This window comes from Rattus norvegicus, chromosome 12 (genome assembly GCF_021556685.1).
Source record: "Rattus norvegicus strain SHRSP/BbbUtx chromosome 12, alternate assembly SHRSP_T2T, whole genome shotgun sequence".
Taxonomy (NCBI): Eukaryota; Metazoa; Chordata; class Mammalia; order Rodentia; family Muridae; genus Rattus; species Rattus norvegicus.
In genome coordinates, this window is record NC_141545.1 from 15,222,533 (window position 1) to 15,240,724 (window position 18,192).

Below are 18,192 nucleotides of genomic sequence, written 5' to 3' on the forward strand. Positions count from 1 at the left end.
TCCATGAGCATTATAGGGTATCCAGTGTACACAGGCATTATAGGTTATCCAATGCCCACGGGCATACCATGTTTGTATGAATATTGGGGATTCGAACTCAGGTCCCTACACTTTCTCAGCAGGCGTCATACTGACAGACACCCCCGAATCCGTGACACATTCTGTTTGGTGGGTCCCTCAGACCTGCATGGGGACATTCATGTAAGCATCCCCCTGCTGTCCACAGTGATCATGTGGAATGTGCAGGTTGATTCCTCTGCCACCCGTTTCAATGGTATCGTCCTTTAATCTGTGACCCTGCCGTGTTGCTTCCTTGTTTGTTTTTGGTCTTTTTTAGCCTACGTGACATAATTTCTGCTGTATGTCTTACCCACTGTTGACACATATTTAAATATTTCCGGAGAGGACGTCAAACACTGCAGAGAGCAGTAGACAAGGCAGTAACAGAATCAGTGCCCGTGTGAACAGCCGCGCCTGGTCATTCTCCTGCTGACGTACGTGGTGTCCAGTCAATGCTCTCATCTGCCGTCCACCCTGGGCGTGGCTGCTGTGCAGTTCCACGGTGAGTTCATTTCAGTTCATGTGCAAGAGCGTTTCCTTTGTGATGTTGGATTTGCTTAATAGCTCTAATATGCTCCTCGAGATTCTATACACACATTGGTCACCCAGGAAGCCTGGTCCCAACCTGTGTGTCTTTCAACCTGGCGACTGCAGCCCTGGGTCTCCAGTCCTCAGATCCACTGGACACCACAGCTCGGAGACCAGAGGAAGTATACACCTCGCTTCTTGATAAGACAGGGACTAGCCTGGTGTATATAAACTTTTTCCAAGCCAAATGGCTAGGTGGCCAGTGATGTGTGTGGGGGCTCCATCATCAGAGTCCACAGGACCTGCCCTATAACCTGGAAAGGGCATGGATTCAACTCAGTGTCCTCTAAATGGTAACTGGCACCTCACAGGCCCAGGAGGAGGACTGCAGTGAGCCACTTTTGGTAGTGACCCTGGCTTTGTCCCGTGGAGGGTTCCCTATACATTGGGAACAGTAAGACTGCATGCAAGTCATTTCCCACTGAGGAATGTGTGAAATTTCCATGGGCTCAGCCTTGTCATTGGTTGATCACCCCAGTATTATGAGAAATCCCAGTAATTCCTTAGGATGACCATCTGTTAAACATGGTGCAGAGTGAATGCACAGCTCTGGGCTCAGGGGATGACGAGAATGGTGGCCTCCATTACAATTAAGCTGACCTTATCCTTCTCTGCATGGTTCTGCTGTCCAGTTTGACAGAGAAACCCAGAGAGCAGAGACCTCTGTCCTTGAGCCCCAGTATGGCTCATGTAGAATCTGTGTCCCTAACTGTTAGGGTCACCACTGAGCCCTCGACAGCCAGGTCACAGCACATAGTTTATATTCTTCGACGCTGTTGGTGTTTGCTCATTTTCTGCCAGCTGCTTGCTTTTCCCCGCTCCCACGATATCCTGCAAGGATCCCATTTCCTGTGATTGGCTCAGAGCTGCCGTCCACAGGTAGACGTGAACAGATTTTACCACATGGGAAATGAACTGTATCATTTAAGAAGAGCAAAAAATTCATTTTATTAATAACTAAACATAAATAAAAACCCAACAATCAAAACAACAATAAGAAGCCAACAAAATAAAAGGAGATATTTTCTCTAAAGAGAGAAGGACACCTTAGGCAGGGAACCATGGCTGGGTGGAACTCTGCAGACAATTCTCCTAATTACATGTCAACCTTGGGCAGAGGGAAAACAAACTCTGGTGCACCTAGCTGCACAATGGCAGATAGAAATAAGTGCCTGGCAGCTGGAACATCTGCAGGCCCATCTGCAGCCACACCTGCAGCCACACTTGCAGTCACACCTGCAGCCACACCTAGAGGTGGCTGTGTATCAGCTGATGTGGGCAGAGCTTGATCCAAAGTCGGAAGCTACCCTGGTCCAGCTTCTGGCACAAAGGGTTCCAGAACTGCCGGGTCCAGGAGTTCTCTCCAGACTGCAGGTCTCCCTGTGGTTCAACCACAGAAGCTGGCATCAGAGTCAGAGTCTCTTACATCCCTGAGGCATCCTACACTGGGGGTTCTGGAGTTGTCGTACAACCTAGGGGCAGAAGGAGATGGGCTTTAGTGGAGGCAGCCTAGAAGTTCCAGGATGGGGTGAGCTTCCCCAGGATTGCCTGTCACACAAGGCCTTTCCATACCAGAGAATTCCCAGTCCTCTCCTCACAGTAGGACATCTTACCTGACTGCTGTCCAGCCCTGGCTTCAGGGCAAAGCTCTGGAGAATTCCCTGGTGGAATTTACCACCGAACCCACCTCCCCCCTTGCCAGGCAGCCGGCCCCAGGCCTCCTTGCCTTTCTCAAGCTTTGACTTTTTGGCCTCCTGCTCCTCCGCACTGAGAGCAGCTCCCTGGCTTGGGTATCTACTTCTTCAGAAGGCACATTGAGCCTCATGTAGTCCAGCAGCTGCCTCACGACGACCATGTCTTGGGGTTCACAAAAATCCTGGGGGAATTTCTGAAGCCACCAGGACAGAAAGGAGAACATGGCGCTGTAGGGAAGAGGGGGTTGCAGGGAAGTGGAGTCAGATGCCTGGCCTTGCTTCACAAGCATAGCCGCGGGTCCTGTCAGACAAGGCAATGGCTGTCAGCCTGTGTGCTGATGGGTATAGTGTTTAGGAGTGTAGGGACTGTGTGTAGAGGGCTCCAAACACTTCCTGTCACTCAGCAGAGAGACAGGGCTAACTGGGCTGGACTGTAGTAGGGATAGATTTTCCCAGGGCCTTTCAGCTTACATCCCTCCCTCTGCTCCTCAGAACTCAGGAGCCCACTGGAGACCTCTGTTCTCCTTCACCTGCAGGTGAAGTCTCAGGTACCATCGTCCCTCTAGTGGGAATCCCCACAGCCCTCAGCCCTCGCCCACCCCCACCTCCCACTGCAAAACTGGGAAAATGGGCCCTTACCTCTCTCTCTCCACCCCTCTCACTGCAGAGATGGTCCCTTGCCTTCTTCTTCTCACCACATCTCACTCCACAGATGGGCTCCCACCCCGCACTGTACACATGCTCCCCCTCACAGTACAGATGGGCTCTTACCTTACTCTGTATCCCACTGCCTACACAGATGGGTTCACCCCACCTCCCCCACTCTACAGAAAGGATCTTACCTCCCTCTTCACCTGAAGCCCACTCCCCTCTTTGCTGGTCCCCCACAGCGTCATGCTGGAAGGATCCACACCTGTGGCATTCCATGAGGTGTCACCCCTAAGGCCTTGCTTCCCCAACCTACTAATAGAGCTACAGGAAGCTACTTGAATCAGAAGAAGCTGGGAAGGGACCAGGGATCCTGGTGCTCTCTGCCCTGTTCTGACTTTCATGCTGAAGGCCCAGGAATGAGCCTCTGTTGACAGATCTTCAGAGATCTCCAGGCAATGGGTGGAAGCCTAGGTGCTCCCTGTCGGGACTCTTGGTTGGTTCTGGGCTTCTTGTCTGGTTCCATTAATCCCATAGGTCATTTAAGGCCTAGAGCCTTTTTTACAAGTGGGGAAAGAGCTCTGCCCAAGGCACAAGAAGGGGGAGTGTTTGACAGTCCCTGGGGACAGTGAGAGACAAACTAGAGGCCCCCAACCCCTCATTTGACCACGTCACTTTGCAGGTTCAGACCCATGACCAGCACTGCCGGGGTACAATCATACTTGTTCTACGGGAGCACAGAGTCCTGGGGAAGAGCAGAGCCCTCCTAAAACCCTAAAACTAGTGTTGGATGTAGCCACTCCCATTGTCAGCATCAGGTCCAGCACCTCCCCGGTGGTAGCAAACTTTGGGGAGATGGCAGGAAAGTTGGGGATGGACAAGTGGTCGTGGTTCTGAACGGCAGTTGGTATATAGTGGACCATTTATTTGTTCAATGTATTCTGTGCTGTTGTAGTTAAACCTGGGGGGCTTATGCAGAGATGCTGGTTCCTGTGAATTCTGAGGAAGAATGAAGGAAGGCAGGAGGGTTTAAATGTAGAAACTCTCTGAGAGACATCAGCAATCCATTACCAACCATTGAAAAGTGAGCATAAAGGATGTTCCTTAGTGTCTCACAGGAACACACACCCAGGCAGGGACCTCGGGGATCAGGGGGACCAACCAGAAACTTTCCTGCTACAGGCTGGCCTGTGTTACCTTAGGTTCCCTGTGAGAAACACGCCAGAAGTGTGTCAAAGAGCGTATCCAACGTCTCCAAAAGTGGCCAAGGTGACCACTCTTGGCTTTTTTTGTGGCCAGAGCCACTGGAAGTCTGAAAACAAGAGAACTTCCTGCTTTCTCAAGAGCCTCCAGACAAGTAAGTCATGTAAGGCTACTGTCGGCTTCTGGTTACGTGGTAGCCAGGTGGTGAGTTCCATTCAGATTGCTAAGCAAGTGGGGTCACAGCCTGACTCTTCCAACCTGAGCCCCTCCTCATAGGCTTTCTCTAGTGGTTACCAGTACTGCCAATTGCTGTCCTTCTGCCTTTCATGTGTACAACAGGACACAGTGGCATCCATACACTCATGCCACTACCCTGACCTGGGAAGACAGCCTGTAGCTAGACCCTCAGCTCAGCTCGCAATGCACTCGAGAACGCAGAACAGGTTTCCAAACCATCCCTTCTATACCACAAGCTTCCCAGGAAAAAACAATTTCCTCTTAGAGTCTTCCCTCTGTCCTGACCTGATTCCTGAAGATCATTCCTGCACGGGTTTCCTAGTATGTCATCATGTGATATGATCACAGATGCCCTATACCTGGGAAAACCTCATAACAGTGTTATCTGAAGTGAAAGCACACATAGGCACTTGTGCTTATGTGCACACACGTGCACACACATAAACACATGAACATGTGCACACACACAAGCACACACACACATACACACGCACTTACGCAAGCACACATATAAACACAGGCATAGTCACACACATGGGCATGTGCACACACACACACTCATGCACGCACACACGCACACATAAACACAGGTATAGCTGCACACATGGGCATGCACATGGACACAGAGAGCATCCTTTACAAATGCCCAGGAGCATGTCAGTGTAGAAAGGCCCCTAGTAGGTGGGTGTCAGGGTTATTTGGTTGAGGTTAGTGTTGTGGTAACACTTTAGCCAAGTGCATGTGTTCATCTCTATGTCTTTCTCTTAGGGGAGAGGGAGGGGTGGCTCTCCTTTCATATGCGTTCTAGTGTTTGTCCCCTTTGGGCTTCCACAGGCAACAGGGTGCTTCTTCTGTGTTCCCCAGGCAATGGCTCACTGGGTTCTGGCTTTGAGGCTGTCCCACACTGCTCACAGCAACATTCCCTACCCTCAGGAAAAACTGTGCACTAACTTAAAGACTTTGGTAATGTTTCCATATCTTAATTCTTCCATGAGGAGTTCAGAATGCATTCATAGTTCAATTTCATGTTGTTGAAGGAAAATAAGAAACCTAATACTTCTGTGCAAAAACAAAGAAGAAAGGAAAAAGAGTTTGTGGCTCTTAGATTTTATAGAAATATGAAAAAAATCATGTTGGCATACACAGCATGAAACTCTCTTGGGAGTCAAACAGGGTGAATGGTGTTCCGTGGGGATAGAAGGATGTGTGGGAGGGGTTCTGCTCAGGGCACGTATGTATTTATATGACAGTAGTCTCCTGTTTCCCATCTCCATGTGCAATGAGCTTTTACATAGTTAAAAGTGGTTTGGTTCTTTGAAAAACATCTTATTATTTTACATGTATGAGTGCATGTGTTTCTATGATAGAATGTGTGCAGTGCCCATGGAAGCCAGGAGAGCATATTGCATCCCACGTACCAAGGTTCTGCATGGTTGTGAGCTGTCTTGTGGGTGCAGGGAATTGAACCCAGGTCCTCTGTGAGAGCAGCCAATTCCCTAACAGCTGAGCCATCTCTCAGGATCATCTATTGTTCTCTGGCTGGTCAGAGTAGCCCATTGTAGAAACCACGATTGGTATCCAGTGCTACCCAATGGGAAGTTTCCAGCTGGCTTATTAGATACAACCTGGTTGTGTCATTCATTTCTGTCCCTTAAGTAACTTTTTTTCATCAGACATTAGCAACCTCAGGGATGGCCACACCTATTCTGGCGACAGTCGTACAGTTTCCATGACAGCTCACTGGGGACTGGTGGAGCTGTGTCCCAGGATACAGGTGGGCTGCCCACCAGATGAGGTCTCAAGGGCCTGAAGTCTTCCTAACTCAGGCCTGCCGAGGGATGCTATGCTGTCTGGCAGCTGGGTCAGCTGTTTTCTGGCTTCCCCATAGCAGGGTGGTGGAGGCCCAGCAGAAGGCCTGTCAGAGCCTGACCTTAGAAGCCAGTCATGCATGTTACATGCAGAGCAGTTACAAAACCCAACAGCCTCAAGGGGAGGCAACCACAGTCTACCTGGTCATAGGCAGCAGAAGATTCTAGAAGAAATGCTCTTGTCCAGCCTATTCTGGTTATACTAATAGAACCTGACTAGTTTGTGTGGAGCACGTATTTTTTTTATTTTTAACTGAGGCTTGCTAAATTGTGCTCCCGATAAATTGCACAAAATCTCCCAGCAGAAACGTGAGGAGGAATATATATATCTTTAACAATAGGTTAATTGGCAAAAATGGGTTGAGTGCCTGTGGGTCTCTTACCAAGGATATGATGCTGTGCCATGTGGCCACTAGAGGGCAGTGGTTCTCCATGGAAGCACAAGGAAGCCCTCCCTGACCCGTGCTGGCATCTCAGTCACTTCAGATAGGGATGGCAGTTGGGTGGCTGCTGCTGGGAGCTCAACGGAACAGGATTAGGGTCAGGGGCTTCATTCCTATCTCGGATGCCCTTGGTAGGCTGTGTGAATAACATCAGAAGGCGTGGCTTTCCAGTTCTCTGATTCTCTGCAGAGCAAGTGCCTCTGTGAAAGTGCCCCGCCCACTCCACCTTCTGCAGAAGCATGGGCCAACCAGGGCTGACAGTTCCTTTTCTGGGGCAGAGGGCGGTAGAGGGTAATTAATGAAATTTCCTCAGAAGCTCATTTCCAGACAGCTTTATCTTTACCTAGGAATGTGGGGCTTGTCCCAGGTTCAAGGAGATCCAAGCCCCTTTGTACTCTGGGTGGCCCTGGATGACAGCCCCTTCCCAACCTGTGCTCACATAGAGGCCACGTTCACTTAAACAGGGTGGGGCTGAGTCCTCAACTCCATCTAGTCTGGCTCCTCCTCTTTTCCCAGATGAGCCTGGGCCACCATCCCAGGACACTGTCGAGGCTTCTCTGTCCCGGGATGCCACCAGTCAAATCTGACACCCGGGTTCGTCAAAGTTCTGCTCCTGTCCCCAGCACTCAGGAAGCAGAGGCAGGTGGGTGCCTGAGAGTTCTATATAATAAGTTTTGGGAGAGTCAGGCTGCATAACAGACTCTCTCAAGGTCAAAACAAAACAAAACAAAACAACAACAACAAAAACAACCAAACAAAAGGTAGCAGAGAAAGAAGAAATAATCCAAGTCAGCACACTGGGAAGAGGAACAACTAATGGGGGTCCCAGGTTACCCCACCCCACACGCAGGGTCCTCACATGAGGGTTCCTTTGCAATAGAAAGCAAGCAGTGTGCAAAGCTAAGCATCCTGAGTGAGGCGAGGTCAGGCCCACACTGAGCCATCGTGGCCTCTGCTCCAGGGTCTCCTGTGAGGTAATCTGAAGAGAGACCAAAACTCTGTGAGGCTTCTGTGGGAGCCAAGGTCCCCTCCTGCCAGCGCCAGGCTTCAGCCTCAGCCCTCTGCCTGCAGGAAATTCCCCCAAGGGATTCGAATTGTTTCCGGTGTGTCTGCTTCCGTTTCCGGTACCTGATGGGAGGGGCACCGTGTCTCTCTGGAGTGTCTTCGCTTTTTCCAGGTCAGTGATATTTCCCCGTCTTCCTTTGCACAGCTCAGTCGTGAGTGAAAATGTCCAAAACTAACAACATAAATAGAATAGAGCGGGATCCTGTGTTAATGTAAAAGGAACTCTTTTTAATATAAATCTGAGTAATAAATTAATCTGGCAGCTGTGTTTCTTCACCTCAGGTAGTTCCCAATAACCGCACAGAGAACTAAGATTGATTAAGATGGCCTTGCGTCAAATATTGAGCAAATATTACTCCACTGTAAACTCCATGCTGGTCAGGCTTCCTCCCAACAATACCCCACAGTACTTGCATTTCTCATCCTTTCTTGTTCCAGGTCTCTTCTCCTGATGCTTCCTGGACCTCTCCTCAAGGCTTCACTCCTTCACTTCCTGTGTCTTTCCCCACTCCTCCAAGAATCTGACATCCCACCTTATCCTCTCTAAGACACTGTTTTGGCTCCATGGCTTTTATTGGGAAAGCAGAGAACGAATGAGGAGCAATGTTTACTCAAACCTGAGATGAGATCCTCTAAGAGTAAATATGACAGAGCCATGTCCGAGTGAACCTGGATAGTGGGATAGGGAAACCAGCATTTGAAATAACACAAGGGTGAACTTTACATAGCGTTCAAAAACATTATATCTACTGGATGAGCACATTCACGGTCTTGCCAGGCAACCAAATATAAGAATTTTTGCTCTATACTCTTGTTTTTAGCTATAGTTGAAATGGCTGACACTGTCATCTCCGTTTTGTTGTTGGCTTGCAGACAGATCAAGCCATGAAGCATGTGCTGGCTTCAAAACCTTAGCTTCCTCTGCCCCAGCTTCTCAAGTACCGAGTCACAGCTATGCTGGTTAGTTTCTTGTCGACTTGACACAGCATCTGGCAAGTTAGACTTGATAGTCATGGGGAAGAGGGAACCTCCGCTGAGGAAATATCTCCATCGGGGTGGCTTTCAGGCAAGTCTGTGCTTCGTTTTCTTCATTAATGATTGACATGGGAGGGCCCATGGGAGGTGACACCACCACACAGGGCACGTGGTGGTTTTGGGTTGCGTAAGAAATCAAGTTGAGAAGCCCCATGGAGCAAGCAAGTAAGCAGCACTCCTTCATAGCCTCTGCTTCAGTTCCTGCCTCCAAGTTCCTGCCTCCAGGTTCCTGCCTCCAAGTTCCTGCCTCCAGGTTCCTGCCTCCAGGTTCCTACCTCTAGGTTCCTGCCTCCAGGTTCCTGCCTCCAGGTTCCTGCCTCCAGGTTCCTGCACTGGCATCCCTCAGTGATGGACTGTGATGGGGAAATGGAAGTCACATAAATCCTTTCCTCCCCAAGTTGTTAGTGAGTGTTTTTTTCACAGTATAGAAACCTAAGGAAGATAATGAGCAATTATTCAAAGGTCCTGCTTGAGTGCACCCTGCTAGGCTTAGAGACTCATGGTCCAACTGGGACACCTTACACATTTAGTGCTGGTAACAGGCAAATTTTTTTAATGTCAAGATTATTTCATATATACCCAAAAGCACGCTTGTTTTCTCAAAGAGAGTAGATATAGAGACAACAACACGAATGGCAGTTTTCTCTCTGAATGGCATTGATGGAGCTGAACAGCAGAATCGTCCAGAAAACTTCCCTGGCCTTTTTTTTTTTTTCTTTTTTTCAGGAGTCCAGGTCTAACGCAGACTTTTACATATTTGTAAAATTGCACTCACTGGCTTCTTACCATGTATTAAGCTTACACAGAGCCATATAAACTTGTGCAAAACATATAAACTCCAGACACAGCCTCTCTAGACCCATCGCTAGTCACAGAGACATAGAAATCAGTGAAGACATAAAGGATTTGTTTTCTTTATTTGCAAACTTTTTTATTGGTTCTTCATGAATTTCACATCATGCACCCCAAGCCCACTCATCTCCCCATCCCCTCATACCTGCCTTCCACCCTTGCAAAACGCACCCCCAACAGAGAACAAATTCTCGTTGTGGAAGCTGTAGTGGGTCACAGTGTGTCCACGGTATATGCTTTTGTCCAGTTCCAAATTCTTGAGTGTAGAATTCTGTCACGGCCAACCTCGACCAGCAAGGAAGACACGGCTACCAGAGATCTTCTGGCAGTTTATTCAGGATCCTTGATATAAGCTTATTCTCTCTCCCCGGAGAACGCCCTGCATCAGCTTAAATACCTAACGCTGACCAACCTCAACGTGCTATGCGGGTCATGCAGACAGGCTGTCACTATGTGGAAGATAGCAGGCAAGGCAGGCATAGCCAAGTAAGGACTTGTTTGCTACAAGGAGTGCTCACCGTCGGGGGGTGGGGGTGGAAGGTGGAAACCATCTTTGGGGAGTGGCATGTCGCAGCTCCCTACAGAATTCTCCAGAGAGCACAGTGGCGTTTGTTTGTGCTTCCGAAGTCCTGACAGGATTTACTATTAGAATGCGTTAGTGCAACGGGCTATGGGTCTAGTACGTGAAAGATGATTATTTATGATTTCATACACGGATACCATGCTCACTCCCCCATGTAGAAAGATGAGGGGTTGGGGATTTAGCTCAGTGGTAGAGCGCTTGCCTAAGAAGCGCAAGGCCCTGGGTTCGGTCCCCAGCTCCGAAAAAAAAAAAAAAAAAAAAAAAGAAAGAAAGAAAGATGGAGAACCAGACTGACTGCTGTGCACTCTCTCAGGATAACCCGAGTATATCGTACTTCAAAGGTTTAAGGAAAGCCGGTCTCCGTATCTTGAAAGCCGAGTCACACGCTGCATTTCAGAAGATTGTATTTCACTCTGGCTGTCACCCATTACATCTGCCACACCCTTGAATGCCAGTGACAGAACCCAGCTCAAGGGCCTGTGGATGCAGCCCAGAGTGCTTGCCTAACATGTTGAAGTTCTCAGTTACATCCCGAGCGCCACCTCCTAACAACGGGGATGGTTGAGGCAGGGGGATCAAGGAGTCTGAGATCGTCCATAAAGCTTAAGGCTGGCCCACAATACAGAAATATTAGAGACTCTTTCAAAAACCCTCAAACTAGCCCAAACCTCCCAGAATGGTTCTACCTCTCCTTCCTTTCACCCTCCTGTCCCGTCCAGTTGACATGGGACATACAGCTGTCTCCTTGTCTCCTTTGCCTTTACCAAAATAAATATGGTTCACACCTGTTGTCCAGGCAGAGTCAATTGCACCTTTGAGTCAGAAACTGTCAGGTTCCTAATTGCTTCACCGGGCTCACAGAGCCGCCAGTAGCTAACTTTGCTTCGTGGTTCAGTGGCAGAAGCCCTGGGCTGGGATCTGAGGATGAATTCGCACTGTCAGAGACTGCCGCCTTCAGGCCAGGAGAGGGCAGCATTATGTGGCCTAGCCAGAGCAGAGCTGAAGAGCTCACCGTGGTGGCGAGCAGCTGGCTGCCACCCTGGCCCAGATTCAGGCCTCCAAACCTCTGTCATCTGTGAACTGTTGGGGTGTGTGAACGGGCCAGTCCTGCCAATGCAAAACTGCAGGATCTCCATGACACAGGGCAACAACAGGGCAACCAGGAGTCCTGGGGAGGATCCAGTATTGATGGAGTCACAGAAACCAGAGACCTCCAGCCAGACGATGACTCACTGTAAGGAACATTGGCGAGTGAAGATGTGTAGATGGAGGGAAATACTGTGGGGCACATTACAACTCCTGCAATGAGATGCTTTCTGTGTTTGGTCTTATTCAATTTTGTTTGTGGGTTTATTTTTTTTTAATTTTAGGGGGGATGTTGCAAGGGTGGAGGGCAGATACAAGGGCTCAGGGAGATGAGTGGGACTGGGGTGCATGATGTGAGGCTCACAAAGAACCAATAAAAGCTAAAATAATAGTTTTATTTTTATTTTATGTATATGGGTGTTTTTCCCTACATATATATTTATGCACCACATGTATGTAGTGCCCTTAGAGGTGAGAACGATCGATATGTTGAATTTCCTGGAATTGGAGTTACAGGTGGTTGTGAGCCACCATGTGGGTGCTGAACTGAACCCTGGTCTTTCAGTAGAACAGCCAGTGCTATTAACTGCTGAGCCCTCTCTCCAGCCCCCAGATGATATTTACACCAATACATTTGACAAGTCCCTTCATTTCTAACTTTCCTTGTTTAGATAGTATGAAAACTTCAGCGTTACCACATTGGGGTGGGGTGCAATTCAGGGGCCAAGAACACGCATGTTTGGCTCCAGAATAAACTCTTAATTTTTTGAGGTGAGAGTTGTGTGTTTCAGTTGTCTGGTGGACAAATTATGTGTGTGTGTGGGTATGTGTATGTGGTGGGGAGGTGCCTTCTCTGGCCAGGCCAGTCAGATGGGGCCAGGCCCTGTGACTTTTCTTCCCAAACTCCTTGTTTTTTTTTTTTTTTTTTCCTCAGCCTTTGCGGGAGGTAAGCAGGAAGCTTGTTCTGACTGCATTGCTGTAACAGAATGATCACTCCTTGAGAAACAATTTTATAAATCAAGGCAGACAGACAGATGTCTGTACTCATGCCTGTGACCCAGAATGCAGCCTGTGGGCGTACCCACAGCTTCGAGAGCTCACCCATTGGCTAGAAGCACACATTTAGCCCTGGATCGGATCTGTAAGCTTCTAGGAAGACTCCAAAGGGCCACTGTCTTTCAAAGTCAGACATCTCTGGGAGGTACTTGGATGCAGGCCTTCATTGTGGCAGCACATCTTGGACGCCGCAGGCAGCCCTAGAACAGTGTCAAAGGTCTTGAGCCACCACCAGCCTCCCCTGCAGTCTGAGTGGCAAGGTCATGTGAGCAGGTCTGAGCAGAAAGCCTGACTAGAAACTCAGTTCTGTCCCGAAGCAATAGCCTGGCTTCTGAGTTCTCCCCTGAAAGATGGTGGAGTTTCTGTTTCACTGAAATCCTGCTTCCCCAGTGAGAGCTCAAAGGAGAATTGCAGTCAGACGCCTTGGCCAGTACTTACAGTTCAGGGCTTCTCCAACTGTCTACCGCACAGCCGGGCACTATCCTGCAGAGCCCCTTATCCTGTGAGCGACTCGTGGGCATTACGATAAAGAGAAATCCATGCCTGCTTCCCTCAGCTCAGTAGGGAACACAGACAGATACTGAACCAGTATAACTCCAGAGGAAATCAAAGACACAGTACACCACGTCCTCAAAGGCAGCTTACTTTTGCTTTCTGTTTACAGCGATGGTGGGAAGCCCGTCCTCTCATTCCATCATTTTCCAAGAATCTGCTTGCTCTTCAGGAACCTGGGCACAATGCATGATGCAGGTCGAGGTGTGTCAAGCACTGTGCTCCGGGGTCTTCAGAGAGCGTCCTGTGTAGAGACTGTCACAGTAGAGGCTGCAGAGCACACCCAGTACTCAAAAGCAGCCATCCAAGGAAGCCCACATTCATGTCCTCACTACCTACCCAGCCTAGGCTTGACCTCTGCTCCACCATGAAACGCCACCCACGTCTTGTGCTTTGTATCCAAGTCCCAGTGAACAACCTGGCTTCCCTCGGAGGACATAGGGAGAATGTCCTTCTGAGAAGATTGATGAAGTACAACTATCTCAGATACTTGAGCGTCACAGATTATTCATGACTGTTATGGAGGCCCAATGCCACTGAAACACTCTCTGTCCTGGTCTCTCTACCCAGTGAGGTGTCATCCCCATTTCCAGAGAGGCATCTACACACACACACACACACACACACACACACACAGAGACACAGACACACACACACACAGACACACACACACACACACACAGACACACACACACACATGCACGGGGAATGCTTCCCAATGGTGTTGACATAATTCACTCAACCTATGGTCACACAAAATTTTAATGCAGATCATGGTGGGATCTTCTACTGTCTTCTGAGGAAGCTCCAAGATCCCATATGTGTCCCAGCTTCTTTCCCATAGTCTTGTTATACGAGACCAAATCTACTCCATTTTGAGACCAGACTCCATTTTAAAAGAAAAAGAGCCCAAGAACTTGACCTGCACCTGAACCCAAGCTGCACCCAAGTACAGGAAAGACCCCAGGGCTTGTCCTTGGGCCACACCCCAGAGTTACTCTCTAGCTACTTCCTAGCAACAGCCAATCAAGACTAGTCTGTTTCAGATGCACCGTCAGATCATTTGTTCATGGTCTTGCTTCAGACCATCCAGCTGTCGGCTCACAACAGTCATTCTATTAGACACATGCCAGGCTGGGCACGCCTCACTTGTTCACTATGCCCTATAAAACCCTGTCCCAATGAGGGTTCCAGGCTGCTTCACCAAACTGTTCTATGGGTCGACAGTGAATAGGCCCAAACTCAAGTTTATAATAAAGAAACCCTAATGTGACTACATCCTAGTAGGCTCCTTGGTGGGTCTTTTGGGGTTCATAAATGCTTCCGGGCACAACCATTAGAAATAATTAGAGCCTTGTACGGTTACAGGTGTAATTTTATTTAGATGTTACTTGTGATCTATAGTAAGATATACAAACAGATTAAAAATTGTTTGACAGATTTTAATACCACTTTAGATTCGATTTACAACTGCATTGATAATACTGCGAGATAACAGATACTCTCCTTCATAAAGAAACAAACAAACAAACAAACAAACCCACCTGCTACTCTGGCTGATACACTCCCTCCAGACTTCAATGGATTTAAATGTATCACACGTTTCTGCTGAAAATATTACTTTGTTTGTTTATTGGTTTTTTTTTTTTTTCGGAGCTGGGGACCGAACCCAGGGCCTTGCGCTTCCTAGGTAAGCGCTCTACCACTGAGCTAAATCCCCAGCCCCTTGAAAATATTACAAAGCTTTCACAGCCCTCACCATCCTATGCTCATAAATGATTGGATGTGTTAGAAATGTACTGGGATGAAAACATCCATCTTCTAATAACGTCTTAGTAAATAAAACCTAAGGACTGAAGCTCGTGGTCTGGTGCTAACAGTGCACTCATTTGCCTTCCCAGTGCAGTGATGTGCAGACTCAGGCATTTTCTACCCACCACCCATCCACCTACCCATGCATGCATGCATGTATGCATCCCTCCATCTGCAATCGATCCATCTATCTACAATCCATTCATCCATCTACTCTCCAATCTACCCACTGACCTATATCTATTCACTCATCTGCCTACCCACCCACCAACCTACTATTCATCCACTCACCCATCCGTCATGAATCCACCTACCTATCCACTCATCCATAAATCCATCCACCTGCCCTCTCCTACCCATTTAACTCATCCACTCGACTTATCATCCATTTACCTACTTACCTACCCACCTACTCATCCATCAATCCCCCCACACACATAGCTATCTACCCACTCACCCACCCATCCATCCATCTATCCATCCATCCACCCATCCATCCATCTACCCATCCATCTATCCATCTATCAATCCATCCATCCATCCATCCATCCATCCATCCATCCACCCACCCATCTATCCATCCATCCATCCATCCATCCATCCATCCATCCATCCACTCACCCCTCCAGCTATCCATTTGCCTGAGTCTATACCATAAGAAAATACTGGATAGGATACTCAGCTAAAATATATATGGAACACTAAAACTGGGGACAATATAAAACAACCTTAAAATCTGTAGATTTAAGTCTAAGTATGAAATGTATAGAAATCAAATATGCTACTAAATTCTGTTCTCCATTTGTTTTAGTAAGTATTTTTCCTAGAAAATGGAAGTCAAAAATCTAAACTTTTTACTTTGTTCTCATTTTGTAAAGTATTGAAGTGACTTGGATTTAAATTTTAGACTAAATCAAATTTGCCAAAGAAAATCTCTAAAAATAATCTGAATTGGATTTTAGTCATTTCCCATCCTTTTGAAGGTTACAGAATGCAATGGGCAAAAGTTCTCTCTCTAGCTATAAAATAAAACTATAACTTGTTGGGAAAACTACAGGACAAGTAGCATGGAGAAGCTCACGAACATCTGTGAGTAAGGAGCCGCTAGTTTCACTCTGATGTGACATCAGGAGAAGACATCCTGACCATAGCTGGTAGCCTTAACGTCTTCCCTCCACCCTGGGACCACATGGACCCGGCCAAACAAAGAAGTGCTCCCATCGTGAGTGCTGGGGCACACGGGGCACACGGGAGACAGGAGAACAACAGAGACAAGCTGCTGGACGGGTAACAAAGGGCTCCGGATGTCAAAGTCGTGAGGATGATGTTGGTGTGGTAGGTCTCAGTGTTGGAAAATGGAAATGGGAGAAACGGAAAAGTTTCTCGACAGTTACCAATGTGACAGCGAGTCACAACAATGGCCACGTGTGTACAGGCTCCAGGATGACCATCGGGCAGCATAGAGCACTCAGACACATGCTAAAGCAGGGTGTAGGCAGGGGCTTGCAGATGGGTTTTCAGTATCAGACTGACATGAGTAAAACCTGCTATTGGCAGGTGTTACGGGAGAGCAGCCCAAGTGGACAGGAGTCCACACACGGCAGATGAAGTGGGCGGCTGGGTGACATCCCCAAACTCATGAGCAAAACCCACTTTTAGTTACCCCACAGACATTCCCTATCCACTGACACAATGTCACCCCAGATCTAAACTTTTCTTTTCATAAAAAGTGAGGGATATTAAGAGCCGCAGGCCATTTGAATGTGCACCTAAGGGAAGGCAGTGTCCTGGCACCTGTGTGAGTCCTGCCTGTGACCCACGCCTGGGGCACCAATGACTTAGTTAAATCAGCAGCTGTCTCTCCGGAGCTGTGAAGCCGACACAGGACTGAGGCACTGCCATTCGGTGAAAGGGTCAGGGCAGCGGAGGGGAAGTCGGGGTCTCTGCCAGGGCAACCGGGTGAATCAAGTTTATCTTGTGAGGTACTTTTTAAAATTTAAAATGTGCCAACAACACGGGAGGAGATCTGTGCTTCAGGACGGGTGTGGCCCTGTTTGACACAGTGTGAATCCAGCCACAGCACCATGGGTCGTGAACAGCTGGTGGCATCTCTCAGCTAAACCCAAGCTTCTATGACTCAGGGCAAGGGGAGTGAGATGCTCACTGCCCGGAGACCAGAAGGGTAGGGATCCCAGGAAAAAAACTGTGGAGGTCTCTTTCCCACTGGGTGGGGTAGGAGGGAACCAGATGGGGCAGCTGTGCCACCCTGCTCTGCAGACTCTGGGTGCCCATGCTACCAGGGCTAGTCACAGAAGTAAGCTCCATCTGCAAAGTCCATGGACACAGGGTCCCCTCATAAAAACGAGTGCTTCTGCTGCGAGTGCAAACGAGCACACACAGTTCCTTGGAGGCCACCAGACGGAGTGTGCAAATAGAGAAGCATCTCATTCTGACTTGTTAAACTTTCCCCTCCGCAACCATGTCTATCTGGAATTCGATTTGCAAAGGAAAAAAAAAAAAAAAAAAAAAAAACAGGGAAGCATCGCGCACTGGTTGGAAGACATCACTGACACACAGCCATTGATCTTGCAAAGAGCTGACACCGGGCAGCTGCACAGACACGTGGCAGGTCCACCAGAGCAGGATGGACGGGAGAGGAGACTCTCACAGCCGAGAGGGAAGCGAGATGCTATTTCAGGATGGTGCACTAGTTACAGTGAATTTCCTGGTGTGCAGCATGGTGTGCTGTGTTTAGTGGCACTTAAGTATTACACAGTAAATACTCAACAAATCCAGAAGGATGTGCAGAAGCAATATCACACTGCTAATACAAAAGCTACTAAAGCTACAGGATAATACCACGTGTGGGTGCAGAGATCACAGGAGCTCCTAGCACACTTGCATATGGTGCCCTGGCTGTCCGCCTGCCGCCTGGCCCTGGCGACTCAGTCGGACCAGTCGTTCTCATCAAACTCAGAGTCGTCGTCCGAGTCGCTGTACTCCACAGCAATGCGCCTAGACAAGATGGTGGCCACGTCATTGCCTACAGGCTCCCGTTTGGCTTCCTGCTCACGCTGCTCCTGTACCTTTTTCAGTTGGATTCCTGCAAACAGGAGGCAGGGAGGAGAATCAGTCCCTTAGCTCCCAGGGAAGGAAACCAAACAGGTCACCCTGTTTATACTGAGTTCATAAAGACAAGACCCTGAACATCCGAGGGCAGAGGAAACGTGTAAACTCAGGTTATGGCTGGAAAGGGACACAAAATACAACAGTGTGTGCGACTGCTTGGTCACACAGTAGCAGGTGATTTAACGTGACGTGCTTAGCACTGCCCTTTGATGGAACTTCAGATGTACAGGCTAGGGACAAAACAAGAAGAAAATACGCCCATCTTAATAGCCCTGACAATG

The 18,192-nt window shown here is 48.5% G+C and overlaps 1 protein-coding gene and 1 pseudogene across 8 annotated transcripts in view; both read right to left on the minus strand.

The window, feature by feature from the left end:
* Positions 1-1,896: 1,896 nt before the first annotated feature.
* Positions 1,897-10,260, minus strand: LOC120095929 (uncharacterized; annotated as a pseudogene).
* Positions 10,261-14,327: 4,067 nt separating this feature from the next.
* The window catches only part of Wasf3 (WASP family member 3), a 97,528-nt gene continuing 93,663 nt past the window's right edge, over positions 14,328-18,192 (minus strand). For 4 of the 8 annotated variants that reach the window (XM_087579284.1, XM_087579282.1, XM_087579283.1 and 1 more), the window contains one exon: positions 14,328-14,626. In XM_087579284.1, the coding sequence (XP_087435410.1) occupies positions 14,588-14,626 (39 nt within the window). In that variant the 3' untranslated portion in view covers positions 14,328-14,587. 8 annotated transcript variants of the gene reach the window in all.